At 42.3% G+C, this 19,137-nt stretch overlaps 1 protein-coding gene, 1 non-coding gene and 1 pseudogene across 2 annotated transcripts; all 3 read left to right on the plus strand.

The window, feature by feature from the left end:
- The first annotated feature begins 440 nt into the window (after positions 1-440).
- Positions 441-549, plus strand: LOC136547713 (small nucleolar RNA R71). The gene has a single exon (XR_010781676.1). It is a non-coding gene; the product is annotated as a small nucleolar RNA R71 (small nucleolar RNA).
- An 11,732-nt stretch (positions 550-12,281) lies between these two features.
- LOC136545951 (protein RGF1 INDUCIBLE TRANSCRIPTION FACTOR 1-like) lies at positions 12,282-13,324 on the plus strand. Its single transcript, XM_066537913.1, has 3 exons — positions 12,282-12,470; positions 12,736-12,975; positions 13,109-13,324. The coding sequence occupies exons 1-3, from the start codon at positions 12,282-12,284 to the stop codon at positions 13,322-13,324; spliced, it is 645 nt and encodes a 214-aa protein (XP_066394010.1).
- A 4,473-nt stretch (positions 13,325-17,797) lies between these two features.
- Positions 17,798-18,920, plus strand: LOC136545952 (glutathione S-transferase T3-like; annotated as a pseudogene).
- Positions 18,921-19,137: the final 217 nt, after the last annotated feature.

The raw sequence follows: 19,137 nt of genomic DNA on the forward strand, positions 1-19,137 counted from the left end.
CCTGGTTGTTGGAGCGCTGATTCTAGCCTTGATGTTGAGGACAAAACCCGTTATCGGTGTTGACGAAGTTGAGGTCCTCTTGGGTTTCACGGCAGGAATTGCCCAAATGTCCAACATCTCCACAGACTTCACAAGTCATGTGGGAATCCATAGCTTTGAGTGTCTCTTGGGCACTCACCTTCTCATAATGTTCCACTCGCTTTGCGAGTAGATCCATCTTAGCCGCAAGCATGTCAATTTCTTTAATTGAATGCATACCTCATTTACAGGGTTGGAGTCGATCATCGCTCCATCCTTGGTTGGAGACCATCTTCTTGTTTAGTGTCTTTGCATCTGCAACACTTAGCGAAAAGAATGCACCACCAATAGCAGCATCTAAATGGCTCCTATCTAACGGCACTAATCCATGGTATAAGTTCTAGATCAAAAGCCAGTCTCCCATGCCATGGTGTGGGCATGCAGAGACATACTCTTGCATTCATTCCCAAGCCTTGGGAATCGACTCATCTGCTAGTTGTTGAAAACTAGAGATTTTATTGCGCAGAGCATTAGTCTTCCCCATGGGGAAAACTTAACTAGGAAAGTGTTGGAACACTTGTCCCAAGTATCTACAGCGTTGTGGTTAGAATAAAACCATTGCTTAGCCTTTCCTAAAAAAGAGAAGGGGAAAGGCAAAGACGTATAGCCTCTTGGCTCACTCCCTTAATGGTGAATGTGCTACAAATCTCCAAGAAATGTTAGAGGTGAGCATTTGCATCCTCGTGGGCTTTCCCATAGAACGGACTAGCTTGAACCATCATAATTAATGCTAGCTTAAGCTCAAAGTTAGCATCTTCATTGATAACATTGGGTCCGGTGGCTACATTAGCAGCCGAGGGTGCTGAAAAATCACGAATGGACTTATCGCCCATGATCGTGTAGGGTAGTCATAGGATATGAGGGAAAAATGATAAACTAACTAGGATAACTAAAAATAACCTAGCTAACAAATTCAACCTTATAAATTCGAGGCCAGTTGCCTTCCCCGACAATGGTGCCAGAAATGATTGTTAATAGTTCTTAACGACTATTGGAGGATTCCACAAGCACATAGAACTATCGTGTAGCACTTTGCTCGGTGGGTACCGAGTGTCAAATTTATAATTTATCCCACAGGAAGATGGAAGGCTAGAATTTATAAATGGACTAGGATTTGCTACAGGAAAGCTTTAGTTGATCCTAGGTAGGTGAATGATAGTGAAGGATGAGTGTGAACTACTTAAACTAACTACTAAATACAAGCTAATCAGAGATAGCTTGGTGGGAGAGCGAGCGATATATCTTTCTAGTAACTAAGTGTAAACAAATAACTAGTAGAAATGTGATAGTACTTTAGGGCACAGCACACCTACCAACTAGGAGAGTTAAATAGACAAGGTCTACCACGAGCCCTAAGATTTAATAACTAGACCTATCATGGTGGAATATAGAGGATGGACAAGGCTATCACCACTTGCCACCTACCACAATCTATCTGGAGGCCTAGCCATATCCACAGGTAATCTATAGCCTAAGCACCACGCTTAATCTATAAACTTACTACTTTGATCCAAGCTTCAATGAAATAAGATCAAAGCACCCTAACCAGACGGTGGAACTGGTACTAACGAAAAACTACTAATGATAAGATAACCTATGCTACTAATGCCAAACAACAAGCACCTAAGCTCACTAATGATGAACACTAATGACTAAGTACTTAAAGTAAAGCAAGCAATACTAGAATAAAGTAATTAAATAAATATTGAATAAAGTAATGCAAAAATGAAAGAATTACAAAGGAGCTATACCAGACCCAAAAGACTCTTCCAAACTCTGAGAAGCTCCGCTCTTGCTCTACTCCACTACTAGACTACTACTCTATAGCTAATGCTAAGCTAGAAAGCTAAGAGAAACTTGGAGAGCTTGGAAATGAATGGGGCACTTCTCCACCAAGCTCCACACCCACTATTTATAGTGTATAGTGAGGGGAGGGGTATTTGTAGGAAGCAGGGAGGTAGGTGGCCACCCTAGGGCGGCGGTAGTGGGGCGGTGGCCGGCCCTTGGATGCATCGCCTTTTGATCATAGCGCTGTTGTTGGCTCCCAATGGCAGTTGAAGAAACAACACATGTTGAAATTCGGATGGTAGATCGGTTGGTAAGTCGGTTGGAGGCTCCCAAATCTACGACAATGGGCCCATGGATCCACCGGCATCTAATCTTGTCTGTTAATCAAACCACCTTGAATGGAAGCTTGTGATTATCTTAGGAGCAGCTCCCATGGATCGGTGAAATGGTAGGTGCCAAGGTGGCACCGATCGGTGCCCATGTGGGGTCGGCTGGCACTGGGCTATGGGCCTAGGGCCACCTGCCATGTCCACTTGCTCCATATGTTCATGTTTGTCACCTTTTTGGCCAATCTTTGGTATATTTCCTGCATACAAATAAATCTACAAGCACAAGTGGAACTAGGTGAAATTCAAACATAATCTTCACATGTGATGATGATTTACCTCACTTTACCATGCTTTTGGGTAAAATGTTGATGGTCAAAATGGGTGTTAGTGACCGTCAATAGATGCCACCATTATGTGGTGTTGTCTTGTCCGTGCTGCATGACGCAAGGATGGCGTCTAACCGGACCGAGGTGACCACTGTTCCCCTGGTCCTTGCAGGGTCAGTACAGCGTGCTCACTCCTATCAGAGTAGGCATGCTAGGTTGGGTCCAACCTCTCCTTGTTCCTCCCAAGGGTCAGTGCAATGGAGAGGTCGTGAGTTTCTTATGCATCGTGTGGCCAAGTCTGATGAAGGGGTTGTGGCCGACATTGGCCTTAGCGCTTGGCCTGGTTTTCTTGGACTAGCTAGGCCTCGATCATTTGGGCCCTTACTAGCTGATGTATTGTGGTCTGCTCCACCTGCTAACTAGTCGATGCCTTGAGACACCCAGGGATCATAACCCCGACAGACCACGTGACAATGATGAAGGAAGAAGCACTGTAGTAGTAGAATACTTATGTTGATTTCTAGTGTTATGGGTACATGGGGAATGCTGATGAGGGCACTCCAAAATACACAAAAATGGCACCTTAAAAGCACTACAATGTACCTTCCATTGTACTACTGGGGTGGGCTACTAGTACTAACTAGTACACCTATGCTTGTGGGGTTGACTTCCATAGTCGTTTGGAACGCAAAGCCAACTGAGATACATGTTATGGCTCCGTTGCCCATGTGACTCGCGTGGGTGGCCGTGGATGTCACAAACCTTGACTATTGCCTTCTCTGCTCATGTCGTATCATATGCTTGAGTACACGTCATCATTAAGTCTAGCTTTAGATGAGGATGAAATGTGGCAGGGAATCAAATGTGCTAGGGAATTTGAACCGCATCGTGTTCACTGATCCATCGCCCATGACTCACATGGGTGCCCATGGATGTCACAGACCTTGACTGTTGCCTTCCCCATGCACGTCTTGAGGTGGGGCTATTTAAGCCAAGGTAAGCTAGTTTAGGCCATCAGTTGTGCTCATTCCGCACCTTCTTCCTCCAAGAACCGCCTTTAGTTTTAGTGAAAGGAAGCTTTTGACCCTGTCATCCATCTTCATTGCCATAGTGCTTGTTCTTCATCTTCTCTAGTGGCAGCACTAGCGATGGGATAAGACATTCAAGAATGGCTTTCTTCCGCATTTGGGGTGCAGCAATGGCTGCCTATCCTAGGTGCTAGTGGAAGTTTTGCGAAGATATAGGGAGGATCACCGCCTTTGGTATGTCCGTGGGTGCTGATTACACTTTGTAATCCTCCATCTCATGGTATTCCCATGGTGGGATTCATCGGGCTGCCATGGTGCTGAGGTGTTGCCATGGAAGATAGCTTCATCGGTAGCCCTCAGCGACTGCGCGTTGCCTCGGGGTGTTTGGAGATTGGCACACCAAGGTATACTCGATGGAGCTACCAGTGTCGTGTATCAAAATTCGATGGCTTGGGGCACCAGGGTGATCCTCTCTTCTATTTCCGTGGAGGAGTTGGACACATGGGCAGGTCTCCTTGTGCTTTCCACTGCAACCCTTGCCTACGGGGATGCAAGTGGAAGCTTTGTGAGGTGGGTGTCGCATCGGCTCTCTTCATCGGAGCAGCCTGTGACTACAACTCTATCGTTTCAATCTCCACTCCATACCCCTTCTTGGGTGATGTTAGTGGAAGTTTTGCAAAGTTGCAGTCGAGTATAGGTTGTTTTCTGTACTCGATAAGTCTTTGTTATTATACACCCAGTAGTCTTTGATACATCTTTGTTAGAGCAAGGCTAATAATATAGCTGGTTGTTGGTTGTAAGATTTCTTTCCAACCTTCTCTCAGCACACTCATGTAGTAGTTAGCTCCTTACTATTAATACATGGCTCACTTGTCTCCCTCATAGAGTTTCTTGGTTCTTGTGCCTAAACTAGCTATAAGCTTATAGCCCGCTTTTCCTCTCTCTCCTCTCCTCTCTTCTCCACCTTAGTATTTAGCCAGCTTATAGCCTGCTATTATACTTGCTCTTATTGTACACCTTTCATATGCAACCTACTAGACTTATGAATAAAGATTTACTTTTTAACAAAATGTTGCCTCATGTGGTTGTGGTACTTTTAACGGTATTGTTTCATTTTTTAACATTTGCATTTTTAGACATATTATTTCTTTGATTGTTTGTTTCCTTCTTCGCTCGTGTCGTATCATACGATGTACCATTGTATAAGTTGTTGTTGTCATGCAACTCACATTCCTATTTTGTTCTATGCATTAATTAAGGAATTGTGAGTTACTATGAGACAACTTAAAAGGACAACCATTGTACATATAGTCTATTAAGTCATCTTAAGTTATAGGACACTACAAATAAAATTTAAAACAAAACAATAGAAAAGCAAAAGCAAAAGCAACAGAAAATCAAAGGCTAACTAATTCACTCAAGCATGTAAAGAGTGAATTAGTAGTTTCTTATTCCAATATCCCATATGAACAACTCAAATTTGTAGCAAAGCCTACAGTCCTCACTGCATTACATAGCCCTTCCTTCCCATCCATCTGCAATGTTACAAGCGCCGCCTGCGCATGGAAGATCACCGCGCACCTGTGCTAGCGGCATTAGCCACTTCTTGCCCCCATGTTATTTCACGGATCACCTTCTCGTTGGTCCACCACCGCCGCCCATGATTCTTCCTCACCCTCGACCCATCTTATGTACCGCCTCATAGTGTCATCATTGCTGGCATCGCCATGGTGCCTATAGGGCAGTATGGTGACCAGATAGGCCGCCACATTGTGCCTGCCATTGGTAGCTTGGGCGAGATCATTGAGGCATGGTCAAGGGTTGTGGTTTTCCTTGAATACGATTGGTATCCTAGTGAGGAAGCAAGCCTCCAGGTTGCCGAGTTAGGTCAGGCTAGGAAGGAGGGCATAGTAGTTGTCATGATCATCCCACAACGTCGCCCCGCGTCTGAACCGGTCTAGTGCCACGCACCGATCGACGGTAGGGTCATTGCAGATGCAGCGCATGGACGAGCAGGTCACCCATAAGCTATGGAGGTCATCCATGGGCCGCTCTGAGGTCATTGCAAGGTGGTCAGCGATCTCAATGGCTAGCTCAATAGGGAGCGTCGTCAGTGACGTGGGGTGCCACCTCATGGCCATGATTGCCAGCATCGATGTCGCACGATGCGGAGTGTGATGAGGCCAACTGAGGGCTCGTGCAATGGTGCGGATGGAGCTACGGTGTGTGGATGGCAGCGAGCTTGAGGGCTAGAGAGGTGGAGTGGAGCGATCAATGTACGTTGATTGAGGAGGAGGCAGGGGAGGCAGATGAGTGGGGCTAAATACCCTCTACAAACTAGCTTGAGAACTCACAACGAGTCGTGTGGTGCAGTCAATTTTCTCTATCCAACTTCCAACGCCAATTTAGGAGAAGCATGCTCCACAAAGATCACGTGGGAGATGTGGCCTCGCCTTAACTCCTGCTCTCACTCGGTGTAATCATATGGAAATCCAATCTCTGCATGCACTCCTTCTCTGATTCAGGCGGCAGCGCCACCGCTTCCATCACTGGCCCTGCTCTACCAGATCCTAGTCAAGATGGAGGAGGACCCCAAAAAGAGGAATGAAGTGGTCGTCCTCATAGACCATGTCTTGGTCCTCATCCTTCGCTGCCTCACTGCCCGCTCCTTATGCAACTGCAAGTGTGCCTATCACTCCTAGAACTACCTTGTCTCCAAATCTGAGTACCATAAGGAGCTGTCCCAGATTGTCACTAGATTCTTCTATCATAGCTAGAAAGGCAAACACAAGTTCACTAGCCTGACCGGTGAATATCCCTCCTTAACCTTCTTACCCTTCCCCATTCAGGATGTTATGATCTCAGATTACTACCACGGGCTCCTCTGCTTGTGTGTTGGGTTTTGCTATGTTGTCTGCAATCCGGTGACTAACAAATGGTGGTTACTGCTGAATAACAATTGTTCTTTTGGTTTAGCTTGCTTGGGCTTTGATCCGATAGTCTCCTCACCCTTCCATGTGATTGAATATGGGAAGAAGATGGTGGGTGAGTCCATAAGTGTGAGCATCTATGTGGCAGAACCTCCTAAGGAATTGGGCCCACATGCACCTATCATTGTCTTGACAGACCTCGGATAGCATTCATGAGTTCCCAACAACTCAACAGGTCTGTCGGGTGTCCTTGGGAAACCTGAATCATCCACGATTCTCTTTTCAAACAGGATCCCAATCATAGACATTACAGATTACAATAGTTTATTCAAATATATACCAGAGTAAAAGATAGCAGAAGTCTTAAGATAACATAGTTACAAACCAGTTGTTTTCAAACTTACAATACCACAAGTGTCATACGACCATAGTAGCGGGATAATATTACATTAACATTATTTATCATACAAACTAGTGCCTTGTCCAAAGGCCATTCATCACTCCTCATCATCATTGACTTCAAACACAGTCATGCAGCAGGGACCAAAACAAGCCTGCGCATGCGACTCACCTGCAACAAGGGTTAACAAACCCTGAGTACAAAGGTACTCAACAAGACTAACCCGACGTAACAGGGCGTAAGACTTTAGAGATGCAGGGATTTGGGACAAGGTAAGGATGTAGCAAAATTCAAAGTCCTTTGCCAAAAGCTTACTATATTTATCCTATTCTCAAATTTTACCCCTAAGTCCTTTTAGTTCATTATCTCAAACTAAATGTACATTTCCAATATTCCATTCCTTCTCATTCCATTCTTTCTCATGTTTTAGTAATTCACCAGTCTTGCATTGCTTCTGTAATGAATCGAGTCTCCATATCCGCGGAGCACCAGCAATTCGAATTGATTCAAGTCCCAACTGGGGATTCCTTATCACACAACATATGTAGAACTTAATCTTGCATATATCAACCTCGCTATCGGATCCTCCTATACTAAGCCGTCTCCACGCCACCCGAGAGCACAGCACACCTCAAATCCGGCCACATTCCAGCCACGAGGGTACACGCTACTCTCGCCATCTCTCCACTCCCAGTGCGTGGGCATTCGTCTTAGTATCAGATTAGCCAAAGTAGGCTTACCGGGGTATGTGACCAGTACTACAAAGTGTCTCGTTCAGAATATCCACAATGAGTGGCCTTTAAGCGACATAGTCGGCAACATTACCCAATATTCAAGGTAAGTCACCCGACTAATCTCTAGTTCATTCTACCTTCTTTCTTTCTTTGGCCAGTATGCCATCTTTGATTGTATCAAAACTTTTACTTTGAAAACCTACCATAAAGCATACTAAGCATACTACGCCTTTGTAAATGAAATCATCTTCAAGGATGGTAAACAATTATCAAGGTAGGAAATGCATCAAGTAGGAAACATTTGAATAAATCAACTTAATGCAATAGGTAACATAGGTGATAAACTTTTCAAAGTAAACAAGGTAAGGGTTTAATGCATAAACTGGGGCTTGCCTTCGTTGACGATCTCAGGTTCCGGATCAGTATCACGATTACCGAATCCCGTGACAACCGGGGATTCTTCCAGAACTTGCTCAACTAGAATTGTTACACTCTTGGGTTCTACACGAAACGATAACATATGCTTTAACATGATGATAATGTAAACATGATGCTTTCATGGTACACGAAATGTAAAAACCCCCGAATACGATTTTTCTTCACGGTGCCATTGCAAGCCAACAAAACCAACTTGCAATCCTACCATCAAGAACCACACATGTGACTTGACCAAATGGATCTTGAAACCCTACTAGTCACAAAACATGACCAAAACAAGATCCAACACTAATCAAACACTTAGGGTTTGTCTTTATTTATTTTTGAATTAATTTGGAATTAAGCCCAAAAATGAACTTGTTCCAAATGACCTGAAAGTTTTATGTAAGCTTCCTTATGACAAATTAGTGTACCGAAACAAATTTCATAATTTTTGGAATTATACAGTGACCTACAAAAATCATGGAAATTGCATTTATCAATTAATGGACTGAATATTTGAACATTAAAAATTTATTCAAATTTCAAGTTCAAATTTTTAAACCATACTAGAACATGTACAGAAGCTACACACAAAATTTTAGAATTTTTGGAGCTATGATGAATTTCCTACAAATTCCCAAAGTTTTAGCACTATTCACAATTTCATAAAATAAAAAATTGCACTGTTCTTCTTCCTCTCTCGCACTGACAGCCAGGCCGCGCTTGTCAGTGACCCAAAGAAGACGCACGGCGGCGCTGTCTGCTCCGATCGGCAAAATGCGCCAGCGGTGAAGCTCTGGCGAAGCAGACCGCACCTACATAACCTACTCTTTCCCCCGAACCGATCTCAACTATCAGAAAGGAAAAAGGTGCACCGGAGACACCTCCACGCCGGGCATGGCGGCCTGGGCACAACGGTGTATGGCGTAGCCACAGTGACGTTGCAGTAGGGACTAAAGCGAAATGATCTTCATGTTCAGGAGCTCACCGTGATCACGTAGGTAGACTCGGTGAAGATGGAGATGTACTAGATCGACGGGACCACGGTGAGACCGATGATGGCGGAGCTCCGGCCGGCTCCGAAGAAGACGAAGTCGCGTGGTGGCGCTGACCGGCTAGAGGCGAGGCGAGCAGGTCGGGAATGAGCGGCAGGGCGAGGCGGAGCTTCTGGCCAACGCAATTGGCCCTAGGTACTACGGCGAGGATGTATTGCACGAGCGCGGGCAGGACACCGGCGGCGAGAAGTCGATGGGAAACTGCGAAATGACGACGGCGTGCTCCTATTTATAGAAAGAAGGAAGGTGTGCGGTGTCGACAGCACACGGGCGAGCTCGCCACGGAGGCATCGGCGTGTCACCGCGCGTGAAAGCGGCGAAATCTGATCGGCGGCGACATCCGCGTGGTGCCGGTGGCAAGCAGAGAGGTGGATTTTGATTTTTGAAATATTTACAGAACTGCCACTGAGTCCATTTTTCAAATTACTCTCAAATTTTCTAAAGAAGTTGAAAATCTCCAAAAATGAAAGTTGTTCAATTTTTCAAACTCTACAACTTTGCTTCTAGGAACATTTTCAAATTTTGCCTCCATTTTGAAATTTGAATTTGGGGTGCTTTTGAGCATTTGAATCATTTCAAAATTACTCCAAATTTTATATGTAAACTTGAAAAACTTTGAATACCAAAGTTGGTCTACATAAAATAATCTCCAACTTTGCTTTTTGCCTCAACCCCAAATTCCACATGGATTTTGAATTAGTCAAAAAAGGCAAAAAGGACTTTTGTGATTTGAATTTGAATTCAAATTTGATTTGTCTTCCTTTTACTTAAATTTTGATTTTTGACCAGTAACATGGCCCATTAGGGTTATTTGAGTCAAAAGACACATGAACTCACACGATCACATGAATTTTGACCATTGTAGCCATGATCTTTATTTAGGGTTTTGAATCACACAACATGAAATAACAACATTATGAAATAAACCTTATTTAGTGAATGCATTCAAAATTTTCTACTTTATGAATGCTTTGCAATGCATATGATGACATGTCAATTTTTAGTGCTAGGTTAAAACACCAGAGGTGTTACAATCTACTCATCTAAGAGTGCAACATGGATGTTTAATGAATCTGAATGGGGCAAGGGTGTTGTATACACATATTCAACAATTGTGTTTCTTAATGGTTTTATGCACTGGCTGGAGTTGTCCTAGATAGTTGCTATTGATATGCAGGGAAAGACATAGAGGAAAATTCATAGGCTACGTGGTGAAGCAATCTCCATCCATGAAGCTCGGGGTTAGTTGTGTTTATGTACTGCTAGTATGTTCAGAAAGTCTCAGCTTTCATTCTAGATCCTAGAAGACTATGGTACTGATAACTTGACATTGAAGCATACGGTGACCACGCTGGAGATATTTGGACAGAACAATATTCAATTTGGTTATGATGTTTGCGATGTGGACTATAGAGTGATTGCAGTTCACCTAGAATGGAACTTGATTTTCCTTTTTGGTGAGGACAGAACACTGATCGCATATGACATGAACCGCAGAAAAGTTTTTGTCCTCCCTGCCTAGATCATGTGGTATCCTAGACCTACCTGGAGGCTATGTCTGGAGAGACCTCACTATCTTCATTATGTTCCCTTATTCATGGAGTCAGTAGAAGAGCAATAAAGTTGCATATGCTATTTTTCTTGTTACGACATGTCTTTCTTTAGGTAGGGAGTTTTTTTATTCTATATAAAGTTCAATTTTGGCTTGGTAACTAAAGCAATTGTATGTTGAATATTATTAATGCTGCTGCTTTGTGCAAGTTGTGGAGTCTGAGTGCTTTTGAATGATTTTTCTGCAATGGCTAAGGGAGGAAGAGAGGGATTCCATGGTGCACTGGCTACCAAGCTGAAGGAAGCTTTGCCTTGCAAGCAGGAGTGGCAATCTAAAGGAGCAGAGCACATCTACCTTGTTTTTATTATGTAAGTCTGTAGGGAGCAGAACCTTTATTCTCCTATCTATGTACTGCTTGTGTTCATTCTTGAGTTGACACAGTGGTTATGTTAGTGTCACTTGCTATTATAAAAAGTACTCTTTGTTGTGGACATAATGAATGGTGTGTAATGATTATATCTGTATGGTGTGGTTCAGTAAGTTATTAAGGCTGAGCTGAATTAGTAAAAAAATTGTAAAAACTGGATGCAGTTCTGTCACCGTCGGATGTAAGGGTCATTGGCTGTTTTGTCATCACCGTCGTACCACTCACCATTGCTGAAACAGACGACCATCACCGCCGCTATTCATCTCATGCGACAGGGGTCAATTGTGATCACTGCCAAATCGCTTAGTAAACCAACACCGACTAAAGAATCTTCACAGGTGGATCATACTGCAACTACCTATGACTAGACGGTTCATAAGCCGAAGCAATGGTGATGTCCACCTCGACACAGACGTGTCGGTCACCAAAGCGATGGTGAACACACACTACACACAATTGGGTCGTTGTGCAAGGCGACTGTGATGTTTACCTCTATAGATGTCTTGGTAGTCGAAGCAACAGCGAACATGCACCATAGATAGTCAGGTCGAAGTACAAGGCGATGGTGTTGGTGACCACTACACAGGCGGTTGATGTGCCCACATGACGGTGATGATAGCCTCCACACAGGCGGATCATTTACCAATGCGACAGTGTTAGTGTATACCCACATAGCTAGGTTGTGCTCCAATGCGATAGAAGTAAGGACCTTATCACGGATGGATTATAAGCCAATATGACGGTGTAGTGTACACCACAGTCAGTCTGAGATGCCGACGGTGATGGCTATGACCATCACTATCGATAGCTTACTACCGAGGCCGAAATTGGACTGCGATGGGTGTTATGACGTGGCTGTGAAAGGTCTGAATATAGTAGTGTTTGGAACTGGCAGTGATGAACTTTCTGTAGTAATGATTTACTTGTCATTATTATTTTCTATAGTTTCAATCGCCGTTTTAGTTTCTAAAGCCACAAATTATTACAAACTTCTCATATGCCAGCGATTTTAGTTCTTAGCTAATGATTTTAGGGGAAAGTTAATGATTCTAGGGAAAAGGTTAATTTACTTCTCATTATAAACTAACATGCCAGCCAATTTACAGGAAAAGTGAATGAACTTATCACCTTTGTTTCCCTATAAATATAGCCATTTCCTTCACTGACAAACCTGTGCAGCGACACAAAGTACATCATAGGTCATTGGTTTAATAATGAAAAGAGCGGAAGTGCCTTCATGGCTAGAGTTATTGCTTGCAACACAGTTCTTTACTATTTGCACAACCCATTTTCTTGCTACTCGCAATGAGTGTAACCTATTTTGCACCCAGTGTGAGGCGGCACCAAGAGCTCTTTGTTGTCATTATCGTTCATGTGACCATTCCACTCATCGTGTAATCCAGGTACATTTGTAATCATAACATTAAAAAAGTTTGAAACTTGACATATGGGACATGGCATACAATTCAATAGTTTGTGATACTGATGTCTTTATTATTATTACTTTTTCTTCAACTTGCATCCAAGACACATGCATAAAACTTTACATGAAATCTGTTATATGTTTGGAATGTTCCAATCACTTGCTGGCCATGCATATTTGATTAAACGAGCATGTAATATGTTCTAGTTGATAGCATTTAGGTTTCTAATAATTGGATCTTTCAGATAAGGCGGTCATCATACCATGACGTCGTCAGGGTTTCAGACATTGGGGACATTCTTGATATAAGAGATGTGCAAACTTACATAATCAATAGTGCAAGGGTTGTATTCTTGAATGAGCGGCCACAACTCTGTAGTTCTGGTGTCTCCATTAGTAAAGCATCTTCATCATCCTCACACAACTGTAAGATGTGTGGTCGTGCTCTACTTGATGCATTTCGCTTTTGCTCTCTTGGATGCAATGTAAGTTATTATGTATTATAAGTATTAAGTTTGTTAAGGTATAAAAAGAAGTAATAAGTTTGACAATTATTGTACTTCAGATCGTAAGTCATATTTACTAATTTCACACATTTGAAATTATCACATTTTGCAGCTCAAAGGCATAAAAGAGGATATGGATATGCCAGTCATGGTGGAAAGTAGACTCGAATATGGAGGAAAGGACAATGTGACCAGCAATGATAATGTTGGTTCAAGCACTGCTAGTATCAAAGATAGCTGCAATGACAACAATGAAGAAGAACCACCACCAAAAAGGATTGCTCGTCACCGACGCAAGGGAATTCCGCAACGTGCACCATTCTTCTAATGTGATGCTCATGACCATATACTACATGTAGAGGCAAATAAGATGAGAAAATGTTTGTCATGAATGAATGAATAAAAGAACCCTATTCTATGTAGGGATATTTCTTCAATTTGCCAGGCTTTCATATACATTTTTACTAGACCAAGTGATCAATGTTTTTTTACATTAATCACACAAAGTTGTTTTTAAAATAACTAATACACTATAGTTAACTGCTCGCTTGGTGTTCTAAACATTCTAATTTTCTAGATGAGAATGACCATGCAAACAAAGGCTAATAGTATACGTAAGGTTTGATGTGGGCAAACATATCCACTCTATTTCTATCCTCAAACTTACCACATGTTTTTGAATTTTGGGCTTAGTATTCTTTATTGGTAGCCAATGTACCCATTTGACAGTATGGTGCAAGTTGACTTCACCAATTTACAAATATGTATAAGATAGGATTATGCAGATCATGTGGATGATAAGGAACAATATGGGTGAAGAACACCATGATCCAATAAGAAGCAACAAAGAAACAAACACTATAAGGTTAGAGATCGCATGATATAGAGAAGTCTTTGTGCACAATATCACTATATCAACCACTGAAGTGAAAAGGAGGTCATAGGATCATGTGGTGTTGATCAATAGGATGCACAAGTTGGAAGCCAAAGGTGAACAAGGTCACCCAATCATCCATCTATGAAGATAGAGACATGCAATAAGGATGGATGGAGATAGTCGACCGTTTGGTGATGTAGGATAAATTGACTATGGTTGTAGTGCTAATGGTGACAATGGTCAAAAGCCTCACTAGGTGATCCAGATATGTGAATTTTATGCCCGCGAGATCATTTGTTGTGTGTGTGACCATCAGTGCAAGATGAAATGTTTGTTCTTGCAAGAAACCTAAGGGCCAACTCCAGATTTCCTCCTAAGATAGGCTTCCAAGGTAATGGGCCAGTGGTTCCGTGAAGTTATCTTTGAAAGTGCTCTGAAATTGGGACCAAAGACGTGTTGTCAAAGACTTCTGAAGGGGAACACAAAGACAGATTTGAGCGGTCCAAAGCCATGGTTTTTTGGAGAGGAAGAGGCAAACTGCTCGAGCCCTATTGTCTTCACAAAAGTGAGAAACTTCAGAAGGCGTGCACGGGCAAGAAGGTTATCTCTAGCCTAGAAAGTCAAATTTGTCAGGATCATCTCCCTCTTGAGTCGATTACCTAACTAATCAGTCTTCCATTAACTATGATTAGTTACATAATAAACTTAATTGTCATCCTAGTACACTACCCATATAGAGTATTATATATCCGACCTTCAACTAGGATCACACACCAAAAAGGATTATTACATCTCACATCAAGCTCAACACAACATTAATAGAGTAAGGTTTACAACAAATTGTCTCCACACAATCACATAGAGTACAAGCAGAAGTCTTTTAGTAAGTACAACATAAGTTTTTGGTACACATCCATGGGTGTGCCAACACCATGGTGTCAAAAGATTTAGCTCCGGCAATACCTAGCAGAGCTACTCGCGTAAGAAGAATCAGATGGTAGCACAGACACAAGATTTATACTAGTTCAGACACGTGAGGGGCCCTAGTCTAATTGGGGGTGATGCTGCTTCTCTTGTATTCAGATGCTCGGTTCTTCTAACTATGCGCTAGAATGAAGTAGATGGGATCCCAACCGTGAGGCCCCTAGCCCCTTTATATAGCATAGGGGAGTTAGGGTTACAATGAGAGTGATCGATTAACAGATTGGATTCCTAATTTGTTATACAGAATGCACAACAGATTGATCCTACTCAATCGTCCAGATACGACGGCTCCAGATATCCTCGATACGTCTTGATCTCCAAGTCGGTGGAATCGCCCAACCTTGGTGGGCCTCCTTTGCCATGGCTTCTAGCTCGATAGATGGACATTATTGAATATACAGGCAGTACGGGTACCCCTGGCCTATATATCCGATAGTAACCCCGTAGAACTTAATGACAAGTTGGTTAAACAGCTATGTCTTCCGGTGGTGGTGCAAACCGCTTAATCCTCCGGTACTGCAAGTCCGGATTGGCGCTCCACAGGTGCCAAGGTCTTTTTTAATAGTGTTTTATCGTCCTCGAGTGTCAAGGTCTCCTTGGTGCTCTGTGCGAGTGCAGAGGCTTTCTCTCGCGTACCGAGAGTTATTCAGGTGACGACATGATGCGTGTAGGGATTTCGGTTCCCTAGGTGCTTGAGTGCCTGTTCGGGTGACAACATCTTGCATATTGAGATATATAGCTAGTGGGGTTTAGGATTATAAGAGATATAGATATATGAATAGAGATTAGGAGAAGGGACCTATGGTGCGGTCTTGGACTCATGTCGTTCACATGGACAGAACGATGAATGGAATCGCGGAGTCAGCAATCGACGTCTCGGCCAGCTGGCCGATCAACAAATGGCAACTCAGCGATATTAGTATGTAGAAAATGATGAGTCTTGGAGGGGATCTGGCGTAGCGTCGTGATATTAGTATTTAGAAATATATTTGAGTGATATTAAAATTATTTTTTATAATAGTAGAGATGAGATACAGATGTTACTCTACATTATTTTTCATAATGACAGACGGTGGTAATTTAAATATGAAACTTTTTAAATGTGAATCTAAGGGTTGTTTTGTATTATCCTTCAAATGATAGTGACAGATAATTTAAATGAAAATTATAGGGTTTTCTACTTACCTTTCATGGTATCGGTGGTGGGTAATTTAAATACAAGTTTAGTAGGCTAGTTTATATATTTTTCAAAATAGCATACTCCCTTCGCCTCAAAATAGTTGACACTTTAGCTATGAATCTAGATACACATTTGTCCAAATTCATAACAAAAGCGTCAACTACTCCCTCCATCTAAAAAATGATGTTTTTAGGATTTTTTCTAGAATAAATTAGTGCTCAACGGAAATTATTCATGTATTCCTTGAAGGTAAACCATACTAATTAAGGATAACCTCCTCAGTAAAAGAAATGCATGAAGACATGCAGACTACAATCTAATCCAAATCTATTTTCCAAGAGCTAAACATCAAATTTTCTGACACATATTTGAATCCTAGAACATCAAAAATTTTTTGAGGGGGTGCAGAGGGAATATTTTGGTACATAGGGAGTATGTGGTTTTTTTAGAAAACAACAAATCCAGTGGTTATTGTTACTATTATGATTAAAATCTACCAAACTAAATGTCAGATGTTCTAAGATTCATCTTTTTTTAGTATATGTCTCATGAGAATTAATGCGCAGACTCTGTTAGAGATATATCATTAGTAATACTAGCAACATGTACGTGCGCCGGAATGCACATATTGTTGCGTCGTCACCTAGACAACCCTGCGGTTTTGATATTTAGCAAATGTATCAGTGTGTTGCAACATGAAGTTAGAGCATCTCCAATGGTTTGCCATTTGCACTTGCTATCCTTGGTTATTTGGCAAAAACTACAAATTTGTTTCTCCAGTGGTTTGCTAAAACACTTGCCAAATTATGAGGAGTTGCTATCCAGGGGTGAGACACGCGCAAATTTGCGCGCAGTCCTCGACTTGCCATCGCGCGAGGAAGCCCGCGCCGCCCCTTCTCCCGCGCAGCCTCGGAAAATTCCGAACTCCTTCCCGCGCGTCTCAATTATCGTCGCTCGTCATATAAATCGCTGCGCCATTCGGTCTCCTCGCCGATGAGATCGAGTCAGTCCCTCGTGCTGCGGTGGTCATCGCCGCCCCGTCCTCTTGCCTCCGTCGTCGTCCACGCGGCGTCCGTCTGTCGTTGTACGCGCAGCCGTCCTCCGTCCGCGCGGCCTCCGTCCGTCGTCGTCCGCGCGGCCTCCGTCCCTCCCGTCCGTAAAGGTATGTTCCTGGAACTGGCCAACTGAGTAGCAGTAGGGTAGCAGTACTGATGAAGGCCGGTAGTTGTAGAGTTGCAGATGGATTGATGAAGGTATATGTTAATCGTCTTGTGCATGTATCTGCTAGATGGATCCGCTCCTTTATTTGTCATATTGTGCATGTATCTCTGCTGTCCATCTGCTATCGTAATCAAAGACTAGTGTTCTTTTGTGCATGTACTTGTCCATCTGATATCTCTGTTGTTCAGAACGATGAATAGTTGTAGCCAATCATTCATTGCCATGAAAGTTGTAATATGAAAGCTGTTGTTTATAATTTTTTTTAATTGCAGCAAGCTGTTGTTCAGGCTGCTATCCATCATTATGTTCAAGCTGCTGTTGTTTTTGTCAATTTGTAGAGCCTACTGTCCTTTTATTATTTTGTTTGGAATCATGAATAAATAACAAAACTGTAGCCAATCATTCGTTGCCATGAAACAGTAGTGTGCAAGTTATTATTATCACAGCAAGCTGTTGTTTATAATTTTTTTAATTGCAGGAAGCCATGAAAAACTGTTGTTTATAATTTTTTTTATTGTATGTTTTGTAGAGTTATGGAGATGCAAGGAGGAGATGCAAGTTTCTTGTCGGACATTCTTCTCAATGGAGGAGATGGTACCGTTGCTGGTTTGGACGAGTTGAGCATTGGACTCACTCAAGACACTCAAGGTCAGGACAAAGTGCAAGCTATCAAGAATACAAAGGGAACGAAGAGGACCAAAAATTTTCATTAGAAGGAGGATGAAATTATATGCTCAGGCTGGCTGAATGTAAGCAAAGATCCCATTGTTGGTGCCAATCAATCTCGTTCATCTTTTTGGGGTAGAGTTCATGCTTTTTTTGAGAAGCACAAGAAAAGTACAGCTATGAGGACTGAGAGTTCCATCATGCATAGGTGGCTGACAATTCAGTACCAAGTAAACAAGTTTTGTGCATGCTATGAAGCAATTCTACGAAGGAATCAAAGTGGGTTCACTATTGAAGACAAGGTACAAAATCATGTGGTGTTTTATTTTAGTTGTGATTATTTGTGAATGACATATACACTGACAATTTCTTGTACAAATTAACGAAGCAAAGAAGTTGTATATTGAATGGGACAAGGACAACAAATCATTTGGCCTTCTACATTGCTACACCATATTGAAGGGAGAAGACAAGTGGAAAGCGAAGATGATAGAACTGGCCGAGATTGAGAAAGAGAAGCAAGCCAACAAGAAGAAACAGAAGCCTTCGAGTAAGGTGTCAAGGCCGAGAGATGATGAAGTCAATAGTGAGGATCATGTCATACAAGTTGATTCTGAGTCTCCGGAACCAAGGAAAAGGTCAGAAGGAATAAAAAAGGCAAAAGAAAATTTGAGGCGTGGAGGTGGCGAGGCTTGCATGGAGGCTTTGGGAAAGATGATGGAGGAGAAGAAAGCCTTGGATATGCAAAAGGAGAAGGCCAAAGAGGAGAGGTTCATGGCTACATTAGAGTTAGAGAAGGCGACATTTGAGCTAGAGAAGAAACGGGTGGCAACCGAAGAAAAAAAAGCAGAAGCCGAAGAAAAAAAAGCAAAAGCGAAGCTAATGAAGGAAGAGAAAGAAATTATGTTAGCGGACATGTCCTCCCTCAATCCGATCCAGCGTGAATGGCTTGCGAAGATGCAACAGCAGATTGTTGAGAGGATGCGTGAAAATTAAGTTTAGTTCAAGTTCGGGTTATATCAATTTTAGTTAAAGTTCTTGTTTAGTTCTAATTATGAAACCTTCATTTCAGTTTATGTATCCTTAATTTCAGTTGAATTTTAGTTATCATGAATTCTTGGCCGGCAAATCTAATGGATGTGATAAAAACTGCTGGTACTACTGTTTTGACAAGACAGATAGTATTCCACTTAATTAAAACAAGCTTATATGA

The sequence above is a fragment of the Miscanthus floridulus genome, chromosome 3, assembly GCF_019320115.1.
Source record: "Miscanthus floridulus cultivar M001 chromosome 3, ASM1932011v1, whole genome shotgun sequence".
NCBI lineage: Eukaryota > Viridiplantae > Streptophyta > Magnoliopsida > Poales > Poaceae > Miscanthus > Miscanthus floridulus.

Excerpts from the sequence above, each read along its gene's own strand:
- LOC136545951 (XM_066537913.1), top strand. The coding sequence starts at position 12,282 with ATGAAAAGAGCGGAAGTGCCTTCATGGCTAGAGTTATTGCTTGCAACA. Across the intron at positions 12,471-12,735 it reads CCACTCATCGTGTAATCCAG|ATAAGGCGGTCATCATACCA; the intron begins GTACATTTGTAA and ends TGGATCTTTCAG. Across the intron at positions 12,976-13,108 it reads TTTGCTCTCTTGGATGCAAT|CTCAAAGGCATAAAAGAGGA; the intron begins GTAAGTTATTAT and ends CACATTTTGCAG.